This window comes from Vidua macroura, chromosome 1 (assembly GCF_024509145.1).
Source record: "Vidua macroura isolate BioBank_ID:100142 chromosome 1, ASM2450914v1, whole genome shotgun sequence".
NCBI lineage: Eukaryota > Metazoa > Chordata > Aves > Passeriformes > Viduidae > Vidua > Vidua macroura.
Window position 1 is genome coordinate 7,372,725 of NC_071571.1, and position 15,956 is coordinate 7,388,680.

The 15,956-nt window shown below is 44.0% G+C and overlaps 1 protein-coding gene across 1 annotated transcript in view; it reads left to right on the forward strand.

Moving 5' to 3' along the window:
• The first annotated feature begins 10,926 nt into the window (after positions 1-10,926).
• Positions 10,927-15,956, forward strand: part of DPP6 (dipeptidyl peptidase like 6) — a 394,434-nt gene continuing 389,404 nt past the window's right edge. The window contains exon 1 of the mRNA XM_053979702.1: positions 10,927-11,203. Coding sequence (XP_053835677.1) covers positions 11,003-11,203 — 201 coding nt within the window. The 5' untranslated portion in view covers positions 10,927-11,002. The remainder of the gene's footprint in view (positions 11,204-15,956) is intronic.

Here is a 15,956-nt window from a genome sequence, read left to right on the forward strand (position 1 = left end):
TTATAAAATTGTATTGATCCAAATGAATTTTTTTCAGATTATTATTAATATTTAATTTAAATTTATTTTTTTATTTTTTGCCATCTCTCAGCTATTTGACATAGAAAATAGACATCACTAGAATTGTAAACTTTGTCCTCCTGCTTTTTTTCTACCTCTCTTTTGAAAAAAAGACTCATTTCAGATGTGCCATCTAGGTTGCCATCTATATAAGAGACTGCATTGTGTTCAGAAGAGAAGCATGTCAGTAGAGGGCAGGGTCCAACAGCAGTGAGTTTCCAAAGGGATCTGATAAAGAAATGACAACTATTTTCTAATATGAACTATATAATAGAGAAAAAAACTTTGTGCGATAGAGCATATTTAATTTAAAGTCTGTGCTCTGATCTTAAAGGCCTGCTGTCAGCTTAGAAATCACAGTGTGATCTTTTTTATTGTATTTTTTTTCCTATAGAAAAGAACTATTGGTAGCAAAAAAGAGACAGAGATTACTTTGTAAACTTGCCTTAGGCTGCTCCTAAAATAAGCAGAAATGTGCAGTCAGGCCTCTCCCACCATGGCTGCAGTACTAAGCTGGGATGTGCAGGCAGCCCACACTGCAGCTGACCCACAAACCTATTTGATGATATTTTGGGGCACGTGTGGGGCTTGCAAGGTTGGCAGGGCAGGCAGCCTCTGCTGCCTCTTAAACTAGGTGGCTTGGCTAGAGAATTGCCTGTGGTGAAGAGGGGAGCTAAGCTCAGCAAGAGAATCCCATGATCGCAGGGAGCCCCTCATGCCTGGATCAGGAGCTCAATGCACAGGAACATCACAGATAAAGCAGTGCTCCTCTACAGCTCCCTGGGAAAACAGGCCAAAGATGAAATGATTGCCAGTGTACCTATTTAGAAGTAGGCCTCCATGAGTGTTCTGAAAGCAGCACTATTTCAGGCTTAAGAGACTGGGAAATTGGTGTTCCAAACACCTTTCTTTCCTTTTCCATAGGATCATGTAATCATAGTATTGTTTAGTTTGGAAAACATCGTTGATACTGGCTGCTAACCCACCTTCAAACCATGTCCCAAGTGCCACATCTACACACCTATTAAATCCCTTCAGGCAGTGACTCCACCACTGCCCTGGACAGCCTGGTTCAGTGCTAGACATCCCTTTCCATGAGGAAATTTTTTGTAATATCCAGTCTAAATCTCCCCTGCTCAACTTGAGACTGTTTCCTGTCATCTTGTTCCTTGGAAAAGAGACCAATCTCCACCTGGCTATGACCTGCTCCAAGGGAGCTGTAGAAATCAGTAAGATCTCCCCTGAGCCTCCTTTCCTCCAGGAAGAACACCCTCAGCTCCCTCAAAAACTCCTTATACGACCTGAGCCCTGATACAAGCCAGTTTCCAAAATGTTCTTGCAAATTCTTTAACACAAAGAAAGCGCTGTGCGTTTCAAGATAAGACAGATGATTTTTGTAGGAAAATCCCAGGTCATTTAAATTCCTGCATGTTCTATTCTAGCCAAAACACAAACACACCCCATTTTGGGGTGGCTGTCCTACTTTCTGGTTATGTTATCTCTGTTATCCAGCAAATGTTTCCACCTCTGACAAGTTGTTGCCTGCATTTGTCAAATGTCGGTACCACGTGTGCTTCATCTTCAAGGACCCGTATGTTTCTGGGTGACACAACTGGGCCATGCTCATTGGTTTTGAGGCATCATCCACTTCCAAAAATACCAAGCAGCACTGATAGAAGGACAGACACCTTTGAATGGGGGTACTCTTTTCTCAGTAAGGGAAATTTTCACTAAAATTATCATCCCCAGAATCAGCAGCGCATTCTGTTTTGCCAAGTAACTGGATAGGCAAAGACATATTTAAATTGGTGAATAATGGCTAGAATAAGCAATTCCCACAGAAAAAAATGGTAGAAGTCTCTTGGCCTCATGAAGCTGAAGAAAGTTACACTGTGGTTGTTTATATGAAGTCATTGAAGATGTAGTGTTGAGAAACAATTTAGTGATTTAAGAACCATAAATTCTAGATAAATGGTGATGCTGGTTCCATCTGCCCATTGCTGATAAGATTCCTGAAGCCAGTATATCAAGTGATGTTTCATTAGAAGTTACTTCTTTAAATCATGGTGGCCTCATTTTTTCAACAATTGCATTCAGTGTTGGTGCTTTTACAAAATGCAGCTCAGGTTGTGCTGCTGAAGTTGTGTTGCAGAAGCTGTGATGGATTCAACAGCTGGGTTTTGGACCCTGTTGTGACATTTTTTGCTGTCTAGTTGCTGTTTGCCTGTTTTTGTGGAGAAGAACAGGAGGATCTGAATGCTGCTGTGTTCTTGTATAATTTGGAGGGAATTAGATTATTTTTTATCTGGAAGAAAAAAACCTTTTTCAGAGGTTTGAAATTATCAGTTGCATTCAGAATTTTCCAGGATTGCCTTTGTCACACTCTTATTCAGATCATGATGAAGCAGCTTGTATTTTCTCACTTAGCAGCGTCCTAAATTGCTTTTATCTATGTGGTGAAATTACTGAACATCTCTGAAGGTAGTTTTCATACTTTCTTCAGTTCACTTGACATGCTTTTGTGATTCCTTGGCATATGCAAATAAATATACCTATAGATCTATCTCTAAGTCAGGAGTGACTAGGTGTGTGCCTGGCCTGTTTCACAAAGCATTGGCTTTATTTGTTTTTTAAAGCTATTCCTTAACAAGCCAATAAGATCTCTGTCAGTTTAAATAGAAACTAGAAATAAAATGCCCCTAAATTTAGGTACATGAAGTGAATACATTAAGATTCATGTGAATATCCACTGGAATTTTCCAAAGCAGCAGCTCATATTGATTATACCATCACTGATCTGATTTTGATAATTCCAGTACCTCATGTTGCTGAATACCCTTGCAAAGCTTAGTGCCTCTGTCATATGTCGAAAGAGTGCAGTAAAATTGAAAGAAGCACATATGTTGGTAAATTTAATATGAGTACATCCTAAGAGATGTTTAAAATTAAAACCTCTCATTGGTTGGCTTGTTTATTGACCCTAAACATCTTTGGTCATAAACTTTTTTTAAACTGGTAAAGATGTAATTTATTAATCTGCTATCAGTATTCAATTCTTGTCCTTTTGTCTCCCACATTTTAAAAAATGAATGCACTGTTTGATAGCTATATATAATTCTGTATATTTGTTGTTACATAATGGCACTTGACCAGAAACATTTACAAACTTTTAAAATAACTTCCATGAGCCTCAGCCATTTTTTAATTTATATTACTGAGACATGTCAATTGGACTAACTGTGTAATTTGTACTTAGGAAACTATGAGCAAGCCTGTAAGCTTTTTTCCTTAATCAATTAATGAAGGCAAATAGGCAGGAAAGAACATGCGCCAGCACTGAGAGTGAAGAAGCACAAATGTCTACCAATTTAGATTAGTCCCAAATCCCAAATGACATTATTTACTTTGAGGTGATTTCAGGGGACTTCAGACAGCGAATCTAGAGCTGTGCCCTATAAAATCCCTGCTCAGAGCCCACTTAGCTCCAGATGACTGGAACTCATCAGATGTTTTTCTGTTCAGCCTGAAAACTTCCTGAAGTGTCCCCCAGTGGCAGTTCTGCACATTCGAAACTGCCCATGAGGACATCCCACAACAGCTCCTGACCTGTCTGTAATGCTGCAGGGAGGCAGAAACTGGGATGAATTGTACCTACAGCCTTCAAGACTGCCTCATCTGGTACTTATTCCTAGAGAATATCCAACATGCTGCCTCTCAGGGAGGGGTTTTACAAACCTCCATCATTGCTCCTTTCTCTGTAAATGCTTCAGGAGAAGAACATTTGAATATGCTGAATCTATGCCAAACTGGAGGAAGAAACATATGTCTGGCAGGGCCAGAAGGAGAACAAAGGAGTGGGAGGATATATGGTTAGCCTAAGGTAGCCTTTTTGAGATGTCCACTTCTCTAAATATACTTTTTTTCCTTGCATATTCATTTTTCTCTATAGGGTTTCCTTTCATCTGGGGGGTTCCAAAACCTAAAATTGTGTCATTACATCCCCTGAGTATTTTAGTAAATCTAGGTTTTAGTTCTCTTCAAAGCAACAAAAAATACAAATAATACAAATAATAAATTTAGTGACAGCTCGTCTGAGGAATCAGATCTGTTTAAAGAAAATCTTTGTATTAGGAAAAAAAAAAGTCTTCAAATTAAATTATTTTGTCTTGTCTGCTCCCTTTGAATCCTGTGGCATGCATTTGAAATGCTAACTCATTAAATTCCTTCTGCTTCTCCAAGATTCTTCATGCACAAGTGCTTTTTGGGAAGTGGAAATTCACAATTTCTCCAAGGTATTTTGCTTCTGCGTGCTGCCAATTTTACAGCGGTGAATTAGGCAAGAATTGCATCAGCTTCTCCCAACTTGAGCAGTTAAGGATGTGCAGATGTGGCTCATGCACACAAATGGAGCAGGAACCTTGTGCATCCCTTTCACATATAGAGCTGAGTGCATCTCTTGCCTTGAGTCAGTCTGTCTGAGGTGACACAAGGATGCTTTTGCAAGATGGTTGCATTTCTGATAGACCTGCAACAGCCTACTTTGCCTTTCTGAAGACAAACATATTCCATTTTCTTACTGAAAACCCCCTTGGGAGATCAGATTAATCAGGCAATGTGGTTACTGTCATGGCATATCTGACTTGAGCAGCAAACCCTGGCAGGTTACAAAGCAGAGAGGAATGTGCATGGTGGAGAGCAGCTCAGTAATGTTGGCCAAGTCTCACATGGATGCCAGCAGCTTGTGGCATCCAAAGAAAGATGTATTTATCTGTAATGCTCTACTTCCTGGCTTCTCTTGAAGACACAGAGCTGGGATCTCATCCTAACTTCTCTCAGATAAAGCTCCCAAAGACAGAATGTTAATTAAGACAAGAAAGACAATCTGCAGTACAAATTTTATTGGTATGAATGTCAGTACCAGCTATGGGGCTAAGCCAGGACCCTGATGTGGTGTGCAGCTGTACAAACACATGTTCATCAGTATTTTCTTTTCCTTAAGACTTTGCATAACCTTTTTTAGCACCACACTTGCACAACCATTGTTCCAGACTCCTCTCTTCTGTGTTGGTTTCTTCTTTTTTTTTTTTTCTCCCTTTCATCACCTCTGCACCAACTGCAAAATCATAAAAAACCATATGGGAAAGACCTTCTTGGTCATGTGATCTATAGTTTTGCCAGCTGGCAGGATTATGCCTTACAGCACATTTTCTAATGCCTCATACAGTCTATTTATAAGTGTCCTCAGCATTAGGACTTTCACCCATTTCCTTTGGAAACAGTCCTGCTCACACTACCAGGAAGAACCTGCTGATATTCAGCTATGTGCTCCTGATTTCATTTAATTAGGCCTTGGTGGGTACCAAGACTCTCTGTGGTTACAATCACCTGTCTTACTGACCACTGAGAGAACATTCATCCACCAGGTGCTGGAATTGCCCTCTGCAGCAGCTGATCTCCCTGGTTTTGAAAATGCTCCCATTGTGTGGCTCCAATTAACCTTGTACCAGCCCAGCCTGGCTCCCTGCTCCCCAGGCACGTTGGTGCTTTCCACCTCTGACAGTTTTGGTCCATTTCTTCTCTGCCTCTTTGACCTCACTAGTCTTCATCTCCTTTTTCTCTCAGCCCTCCTGGTACTTCACTGTGTCCCTGCCTCTTCTATATGCTTTTGATTTTTTTCTTCTTGGCTCTCTCTGGGCCCATCTCTTCTCCCAAGAGCCTTTTCTTCCAGTCTACTTTCTTTTTTCCCCTTAATCTTGTATCCTGTAAAGCCACCATTTTCTATTATTACAAGTACTTGACTAGTAGTGTTTTCTATTCCCCACAAAAGCCTTCATTCTACCACATGTGGAAGACTGAAATATTCTTCTGGTGCCCAGAAAACTAATTTTACCAATGTTTCTCTTAGTCCAGCCGGGAGAGCTTCCTTGTTCATTTAGGGACTTTAGTTTGTTTTATTTTTTAATCATTATAAAGCCTGCAAGATTATTTTTCTGTATAGTGTGTGATTCCAGAGAGAAATATGCTTCTCTATGTCCTCACTCACTGTCCAATGCTGCATTTCTACATGACTTGCTCTGAGATGCTGCTGGCACAAATAATGAGCTCAGCATACTAATTCCACAATATACACTGCCCCTCTGCAGCCCTACTGTCACTTGTCTTGCCACAGTGCAATGCTCCCCCAGCACACCTGTTAGATCAAAATGAATGCTCAAGTGTGTCCTCAGGGACAGCTGAATTGGTGCATTTGGCACAGGAAAGGGAAGTCCTGTTCTGGTTTGGTTGGGTTTTCAGTTGACACCAGGCAGCAGATGTATAGAAGGCATAAGCCTGGGGCCTTTAGTGATTCATGAGCTGGATGATATTATCTTGGCTGACCCTGGTAATAGGAGTTAAAATATTGTATCTTTGTCTTTCTAGTACCTAGACAGTTGGTATTATAAAAACCCCAGATGTTTTGTATTAATAAATGCAGTCATTTAAAGATAAAATACTAACTTGGCCTTTTTGGGAGTGATATTAAAAAAATAACCAGGAAATTCTAAAATTCCTTCACAAGTTCATTGGAAAATGAAAATATAATAGTTCAAATAATAAAAAGTGTGCTTGAACTATTGAAAAATATATTTGTTTAAAAAACCACACTAATCAGCTGCTTAATAACTATCACCACTTGAAAACTAGAAACATGTTTGGCTCTGTCTGCAACAAACTCTATATTATTTTGATGGCAAGCTCATAAATTGCTTTGTCAGAAAGAAGAATGGAACATGAATAACAATGCATGAATTCCCTGACAGATAGAAGTTATATCTAAATAAAAAATATCCAGGAGTAATATTGTTGAATTGTTTCTTTGCCAGTGTTATTCTGAGCTGATTTGTCTGAAAACAAATATTTAATGTAAAGTTTTAAAGGCAGTAGGGCTTGGGTTTGACCTGCTTTTGATTGTGTTACATTAATAGTGCTGAAATATGGGGACACTGTTTATTTATACAACATAGGGAGAAAAAAAGTGTCATTTTTTTCTGAATGCTTTAAAAATGTCAGAAAACATACTTTGGTGCTGCAGGGAAAATGTCTTAACTAACACACTTTATTTTGATGGAAATGTCACTAGCTGGGAATCAAAATTCCCTTCAAAACTTTGGATACTGAATTAAATATACAACTAAAAGACGCTTGAGGACACTGTTTGTTTTGAAGTGCCGTGATTTTTATCTTGGGATCTCATTGCAGGGTTTAGGGAAAGGATTTTTCTTACATGTAGGATGTGTGCTTACAAACAAGAACCTTCTGTTTGTACTTTTGAAATATTTTGCCTCTTTACACACGTTTCATAACACAGATTGCTCATTTCTCCTCAAATCTTGCCACGGGCTGGGAAGCTCTTTTGCTGCAATGCAACCCCAGTTCCTGATGTGGTGTTTGTTTCGTGCCATTTTGCTGCCATGTCTCACATGTTTCCTGTGCTTCTTGGTTTTGGCTCCACGCTTTCCATGCCCTCTTGGTGTGCACGTTGTGTGCCACTATGTGGTGACATAAGCAGGACATTGTAGAGGGCTCTGGGCTCCCAGTCATGCACAGATGAACAGCACATTAACCACAGGAGGAGGGGAGAGGTGCTTCCAGCCCTGAGCAGTGCCTCAGGAGCCCTGGGCTCGTTCCCTAGCAGGCAGGCAGGACTACCATAACATGTTAGCAGGGACATCCTGAGATAACTTGTGCCCAGGCAGGCTGGAGTGCTCTCCAGAGTCCCTCATGTAATCATCTGGGTCCCTATGACTGAGAAAAATCCTTCTGCTTTCAGCAATGGCATCGACAGGCTGATCCTGGTGCATCTTGTTGTAGGGGGTTAATCAAGATAGTTCTGCCTCCAGCTGCCTGCTCAGCCCTTGCACACAAGGTCACTCTGGCTGGAACAGGGTGACAGAAATGTGTCTTGCAGTTCCCAACTGGTGCAAACATCCTTCACCCACCATGATACCCAGAACATGGCATTAAATTGTTTCTGCTGTCCCTGGTTTGTCATGGAGGGGAGAGCTGGAATCAGAAGTGCCTTTAAATAGCTGTAATTATTTATTTTTGGGTAAATGAATCACAGCCCAAAGCTACATGAGCAGGATCTTTTGGTGGATGAGAACCATTTGACTGTTTGTTTTTTATGGAGCTTTTCAAGTATTTGACATTGCAATTCTATATTCCCTTAATATAATTTTTCCAGGAATTGTGTACACACATACATGTCCAATATATGTGTGCATGACTAAGCAAACTCAATTATGTGAAATCTTGGTTCTTAAGAATTAAAACCACAATGTGTTTGGATCTGAATTGTTCCTTAGAGGCTCTTTTGGTTTTGAACTGGGCTGTGATGCTGAATGTTTTCTTTCTTCTGTACTTTCTTTGAAACTTTTTCATTCAGACGTTTAATCTTTGTTGTTTTTTTCCTGCTGAGTGGTTTTGTCTTGCCTTTTTGTGGCTTTCTTTGATTATTCCTTTGTGTCCTAGTTTTTTCTTAGAAGTTAAAAATGTATTATTTCTTTTAATTTTATTCTCTTGTTCCTTTGTTTTTTTAAGCACTAGTTATCACCAATTCCAAATATCATAAGGCTGTGATTATTCCAAAAATCATGAATGCAGTTCAAGGTGGAATTTAGCTGAGCTATGTGTCCAGATTTTTGGTAGTCAGTTCGTGCCTGAAACAGAAGTTACAAGGGCTCCAAGTGGCTTCTGGAAAGTTACTTCTGTTATGATGGATGTCACTATGACTTAGAAGCCAGACCTCTGCTTCAGAGCATTGTGTGCTCATCTTGTTTTTTAATTAAATGTCAGGATCTCAGTTGTGAAGATCAAAATGATTCCTTCTTTCAAGTTCTGTTGGGAAGGAGATAGAGTGTTTGTTTTTGTTTTCTCTCTTGATGAGATAAGGTTCCCTTTTCATCTAAATGTTAAGACTTTTCATGCCTGACTTTGAAGACACAAATAAAAAGGAGTGGATGAAACCATTCAGACACAAAGAGATTTTTGATCAGGCAGTTATTGAAATCATGGAGGGGAAAATCGTTGCACTCTAGAATATTGTATACATGATCTACTGAAGTGGGTTTTTTTTAAGACTGATGAAATTACATACATCACAGATGGTATTATCTTATAATAATATAACAGCTAAAACTTTAAGCAAGAGCAGTGTTTAGAAACAGAATTTTAGCCCATAAAATCCACTAGTTATACTATAATGAAGTTTGTGAGCTCTTCAGCAGCAAGTCTCTCAAAGGGAATGGGCAAACATGCTTTGTGTGTTGTGATCACAATATCTCTGGTAAATTTAGAGGTCAAAAGGGAGGATTTTGGAGAGCAGAAGTGGGGACAGCAACTCTGCCACTTTCCTTTAAACCTAAACATCTGTTGCTATGGAAACGCCGGGGCCTGGTGCTGGAGCAACAGGAATTGTCACTCTGTCCCGAGCAGCAGAGCTGGGCTGGCGGGGCAGGACCCCGCCGGCAGCTCCGCGGTGCGGCCCGAGCCGTGCCCGGTGTCCCCGCCCGGAGCGCGGAGCGGCGGCCGCGGTTCCCGGGCTGCGGGAGCGGGGCCCGGCGGCTCCGAGCAAAGGCCGTGGCGGGGGCTCCCGGCGTGTCCCGGCCCCGGATCTGACCCCGACCCTGACCCCGACCCCGACCCCAGCCCAAGCCCAGCCCCCGATCCATCCCCGGCGCCGGCGTCGCCGTTGTTTATCCCCGGCCGGAGCCGCCGGGAGCAGCTTTGGGCGGATTTCCACTGAGTGGCGCTGAAGCACGTTTTAATGCAGCAAAAATGAATTAATACAAAAATAGTAAGAGACACGATTTACCGGATTATTTTTAAAAGCGACGACAATGACCACCTCCAAAAAATCCGCGATCCCCCCTCTTCTCCCTCCTCTCCCCGGCCGTGGGGGAAAGGAGGACGGGCGGAGGGACGGGGACCGGGCAGTGCCCGCTTGCCGGGCTGAGCCGTGCCCGCTGGGGCAGGGCAGGGCAGTGGGGAGGCTTCGCCTTCCCTCCTCTCTCCCCTTCCTCGGGGCCGAGCCATTCCGCGCACAGCGGCCTCCCAGAGCCCCTCCAGCTGCCGGTCCCGCCTCCCAGCCTCGCCTTCCCCCTCCCCACTTCTTTTTTCTCTCTCTCTGCTGGCGATCAGGTGTCTGTTGCCTTTTTTTTTTTTTTTTTTCCCTTTTTTTGAGTTGTTTCCCCGGGAAAAAAAATTAGGCAGGAAAAAACCCCAGAAGGTACCGAAAGGAGATGATCGTAGAAGAGCCCTCCTTCCCAGGAAGAGCAACGTGCTTTGAATGAGGCTTCCCAGCCTCTTCCACTCCGTCTCACACACTCTGTCACTCTGCCTCTCGCTTGTGCACACTGTTGGTATGCGACCTCGGAGGCGACTGCTCCGCCACCCCTGCCTGGGGAGCCGCTGACAGCCGGCGATTGAGCCAGCCCCCCTTCCTTTTTTTTTTTTTTTTTTTTTTTTTCCCTGCTTTTGCAAACACACGCACACCCCCAAAGCACATTTAATGCTGATCCACTCAGACGCCATTATCAGGGGTACGTCTTCGTGGAGTGTTTTGGTTAATTTTTTTTTCTCTTCTATTTTTTTTTCTTTCCCAACACTGGATGGTGCAGCATTCCCGGGGCCTGTGGTGTTACGGCTCGATTGCGTTTTATTATTTATTTATCTATCTTCTTTCTTCTTCCTCTCATCACTCCCCCGTTGAACCCCCCGGCTTCTCTCCGGGTGCCGGTGCAGAGGACCGGGGAGCAGGATCCCTCGCTCTCCTTCCCACTGACGTGGGACTGATCCTCACCCGCGTGTAGCATGCTGTAGCCAAAAAAGAAGAGAGGAGGGGAAGAAAAAAAGAAGCGGCTCTCTTGCCCTCCCTCTCCCTCGTTTCCCGCGGATTGACTTCATGGCTTCACTGTACCAGCGGTTCAGCGGGAAGATCAACACCTCCCGCTCGTTCCCCGTTCCCCCCGAAGCGAGTCACCTCCTGGGCGCCCAGAGCAGCGAGGAGGACGGCGCTGCCGGCAAGACCCCGCGTCCATTGCAACAGGAAGGCAGCCGGCCCCGCTTCCAGTACCAGTCGCGAAGTGACTGCGAGGAGGAGGATGTAAGCGCCGGTGTCGTTCGCGTGGGGTTGGGTTGGGTTTTGGGTGCCCCCTCCTCCCCGCCCCCTGTCCTGCGGGATGGCTGTGTGCCCCTCTGAGCTGGCAGCGATTTCTTGCGGTTTGTCCGCTCTTCTTTCCAGGCGGGTCTTTGCGCTGCTCTTCTTGCCCTGAAGTGCCGGGAATAGTACGGGACGGAGCCCGCTGGGAGTCGAGCGGAGCCAGGACTCGCCCGCCCCCGCGCTGTCCCCGCAGCTCTCCCCGTTACCTTGAGCAAGAGCTCCTTGCGCGGCTCTCCGCTCCCGTGGAGCGGGGCTGGGGGCACGGGGTCAGCACCTTAGGAAACGCCAAGTGCCAGCTCTGTCCTGATGCCCCCAAGCTACGCGACAAGGCTCCCCACCCCCCCCCCCCTTTTTTTTTATTTTTTTTTTTTTTAATTTTTATTCCGTATTTTACCCTTTAACACTCTCCCGGGGCAGAAGTCTTCACCTTGTCCCTCCCTCCTCGCTTTCCTGTCAACCTCCTCCTAACCTGACAGCAGGGAAACTTTTTAGCCCCTGAGCAGCCGTTGCTGGGTCTCTCTGTCCCCCCTCCTCGCTGGCCCTGGGTGAGCCCCTGAGGGGACGCTGGAAACTTCGGCCGCGCACCTCCCGCTCCTTTAAAGGGTGCATCTGCATATCGCCTTAGTAACGAGTGACTAAAGCAGGCCGCTGGCTGCCTGCTGTGTCCGATGGAGTTAAACTAGTCTGGGTCGATTGCTCCTGGTTCTTTCGGGGTGGCGAGGAGGGGGACAGACTGAGAGAACAAGGGCCAGTGATAGATCAAAACATGTGGCTCCGCATGGCTGGCTGGTGTTAGGTTTGCAGAGGGATTTGAGTGCTTTCTGCCTCTGTGGAAGCACACACAAGGGGAAGCAAATGGCTGCAGTTGGAAATAATGTTTGTGTCTGTTAAAAATACTTCTTGCCCGAGTGGGACGCGTTAGCTTTGCAGCAGGGTTTAGCTTTGGCTCTGGGAGCCTTCCCAAGCAAGGCACAGCTTCAAGCCGCAACAGCAGGGCTGCTTCACTCGGAGGAGAGACTTGTGTATGCAGGGAAATGTCCTCGGATTATCTTTTAAATCCCTGTCCATTCTCCCCTCCCTTCGTAAAGACTTTTGTGGACCACAGAGCAAGTGCACTTCTGTCAGCGATGGGGCCAATCGACCTAAACCTCTCCCCGAGGTGACTGAACGCTGACAGCCCCGGGGGACAGCAGTGACAGGGGCCCGATCTGACTCTTCCCTGTGACCTGCTCACCGGCAGCGATCTTGGCACTGCTGCCCCTTGGCCCTGGCCAAGCGCAGGAGGACACCGGGCCCTTCCCCGGGCGCTTGCACCCACTCGTGACTCTCTCCCGGTGTGGCTGGGGACACGGGGCCCTTCCCGGCCGTGTGCTGAGCTCTAGGTGTCGCTGCGAGCCAGCGGAGTGCCACCTCCAGGGCTGGGCTCAGGCACATTTTCCTCATTGTTTTAATTTCGCTTTCCTGGACTTGCAGACAGCAGATGTCTGGAGCCGCTTCTGTGGTCACCAGAAGCGCTGACTGCGGAGGCAGAGGAAAGCCTGCAGTTTAGCATGTGCGAGTGATTTCCGCTGACAAGCTCCAAAATAATAATAATAATAATAATAATAATAATAATAATAATAATAATAATAATAATAATAAATAATAATATCCTTTAAGGAAAGTTTTTCTCTCTTTCTTTTTTTTTTCTTTCTTTTCTTCTCCCCTTCCCTCCCTCCCCGATCCATTCCGAGGTGTGTGAGTGAAGAGTACTGCTGGGCCCTGTCGAGGGACACTGCTGTCTGTGCCTGCCTAGTGTCTTCTGCAACGAAGTGCAAAAAAGTGTGGCCAGAAGCAGGGGTTTGGGGTGACTCCTTAACGCACGTGGACACTTAGTATGAATTGTTTCTAAAGGGGGCAACCTGTCTGAGAAAGTTCTCTAGATTAGGTCGGCAGTTCACAGGGGCGCCCTTCCAGCAGAGTCTGGGAAACCTGAGCTGGTGGTCTCTGGCAGAGGGTCGTTCAGGTCGGGAGGATGAAGTCGTGACAAACCAGTGGAAATGGCCTTTAAATCGTGTGTTTCGAGGAGCGGGGTCCGGCCCGCGGGGCCAGGCGCCGGCAGGAGGGGGCGGGACGGCTGGAAGTGTCCGCGGTGCTGAACCGGAGCGGAGCGGGGCTGGGGAGCTGTCCGGGGTGCCGAACCCCTCTGTCCCGGTCAGAGGAGCTGTCCGGGGTGCCGAACCCCTCTGTCCCGATCAGAGGAGCTGTCCGGGGTGCCGAACCCCTCTGTCCCGGGTCAGAGGAGCTGTCCGGGGTGCCGAACCCCTCTGTCCCGGTCAGAGGAGCTGTCCGGGGTGCCGAACCCCTCTGTCCCGGGTCAGAGGAGCTGTCCGGGGTGCCGAACCCCTCTGTCCCGTGCCAGGGTGAGCTGACAGTGACCTCTCGCCCTTGTCTGTGGCGAGAGCAGCAGAGACAGAGTGGCAGCAGTCAGGCTCGCTCAGGATGAGCAAATGCAGCCCTGGGCATGAGACCCTTGAGGAAAGGGGGAAAGTGAGCCAGAGAGCTGGCAAAGACCATGGGACAAGTACAAGGAGAGTGGTCTGTGCAGGGTGCCAGGAGTACATGCAATTGCTCATCGTGGGGAAGGGCTTAACGAGACAGCACTGGAAACTCTTTCCTAAGATTAGATTTCTATTTTCTGTTTTGCACAAGTGGGACATTCACGTTGTCTTTCATCTTTTGACATCAATGTAGTAGGAAAATCCAGAACTGAAACATATAGAAACAAAGGGTTTTCTCACTTCTCACACTTGGAAATATCAAAGCAAACCTAAGAATGAGACTGTTCTGTTCCTAACTTTATCATGTGATTAATAATAGGGAGAGAACTGAGTGTATTTTATGGGTTACTGATGATGACTTTTCCTATTGAAATATGTGCGGTGTATTTTTAAGCACCAGCACAGACTTCAATGCAGAACAAAACAGAGGAAAAGACAGGATGTTGCCTTTGAAGGTCACAGTATTGTAAGTAAGCATTCTGTCCACTCGAAGTATTACTGATGGAAAAATACTGCTTGAAATCTATAAAGAGTTAAAAGGAGGTAGTAACTCCCTATCAAAATTCAAATCAAAACCAGTAATGATTTTCTATGACAACTGTGACTTACAGACACCATTGAGACACACTTGAGAACATTGTTTTAGTAGCAGAAAAATACAGCAAAGTAGAGGTCACAGCATTCTTTAGAATTTTAAATAATTACATGAAAAATATATACAGGTCTATGAAAAATATGTACATAGTAGATCTAACTATGGAACAAAACCTGGATAAAATCTTGCAAATTTTTCATGTTAATTATTCATCTGATGAGACAATCATGTTATTTACAAGAGGAGTAATAAGGAAACTAGGTTCTGTATAAATGACCCCAGAAAAACACTTCCTAGTTGGTTCTGTGGCATTATTGATATTAAACTTACTGCAGCAGCTCTAAATCAAATTCAGATGACATATTTACCTTGTTATAAGATTAGCTTTTCACTACATTTATTTAGATGAGGAAACATCTCTGAGAACTCTTCATTCAGTTTAGTGTAGTGGTATAGCAGGTTGTGAACAATTTTGTTAGCATAATTCTCTTTTTTAGATTGATGAGGTTACCTTTTAAATGATAATTTTGATTGGTTTACCATTTAGACCGATGAGATAAATGTTTTGCATATTGTACAGTGGAAGGGATTTTCTCCTACACTTTGATTTGAGAACTGTTTTCCCATAAAATAGAGCTTCTTCATCTTTTCCAGGCTTCTTTCTTGGCATCACAGTGATTAATGAGTTTAATTTTTGCAGGCAACTGCCAGGAGGTGCTGAGTAAGATGTATCATGCTGATTGTGTGTAATGCCGCTCCTTTTAATTACTGGGATGATAACAATGCATTAATCAGGTGCATAAAAAATTCAACACTTTCCTGTATCGTGGAATATTGATCCATTTTATAAGTCACTCACAGAAGTACTTTTTAAAGTGAATTGATAAGTTATCTGTTCAAAATATTGAATCCTCTAGTGAAACGTAACATTTTTTTTAATATGAAAAGCCACATGGTGCAATCTTACAGGTTCATTACTTAGCCAAAACTCTTATTGGCTTTAATAGGAGACTTAAGCATATAAAAAAAAGCCACTCCCAAAGTACAAAAGCTTTCATTCCTCTGAATATTCTTTCAATAACTGAATTCTGAATATTTCTTTCTTTTCTGCACTAGCTTAAAACTACTTTTGGCCATACTTTATTAGTTCTGCAATTGATTATTCAGACTTATTTACCTTTTGAGAAGTTTTTCATTAAATATAAATACAGATAGTTTTGAGATGCCTCAGTAAAACTGTGTTTTGTGTTTGAATAAATTAAGGATTTAGTAATTCAAATATCCTTTGTGAGTCTGAGGAAGTGAAAATCAAAGCCATCAATTAAAAAAAAAAAAAAGTAATTTGGTACGTCAGACTTGCTGTTGCATGTAATTGAAAGTTTTAATTTTCAGTTCATTATTTCTCTAACAGGAACAGATATTGCCTCCTAGAAATGTGTGTCAGGGACAGAACCCTCAGAAATATTGAGGCCTGAGCTTCAGGCAACAGGCATTTCAAAATTGGGCTGTTTTTCTCCTAAAGAGATGAAAGGATTGATTGTATAGAGGAGTCTGTGGGACT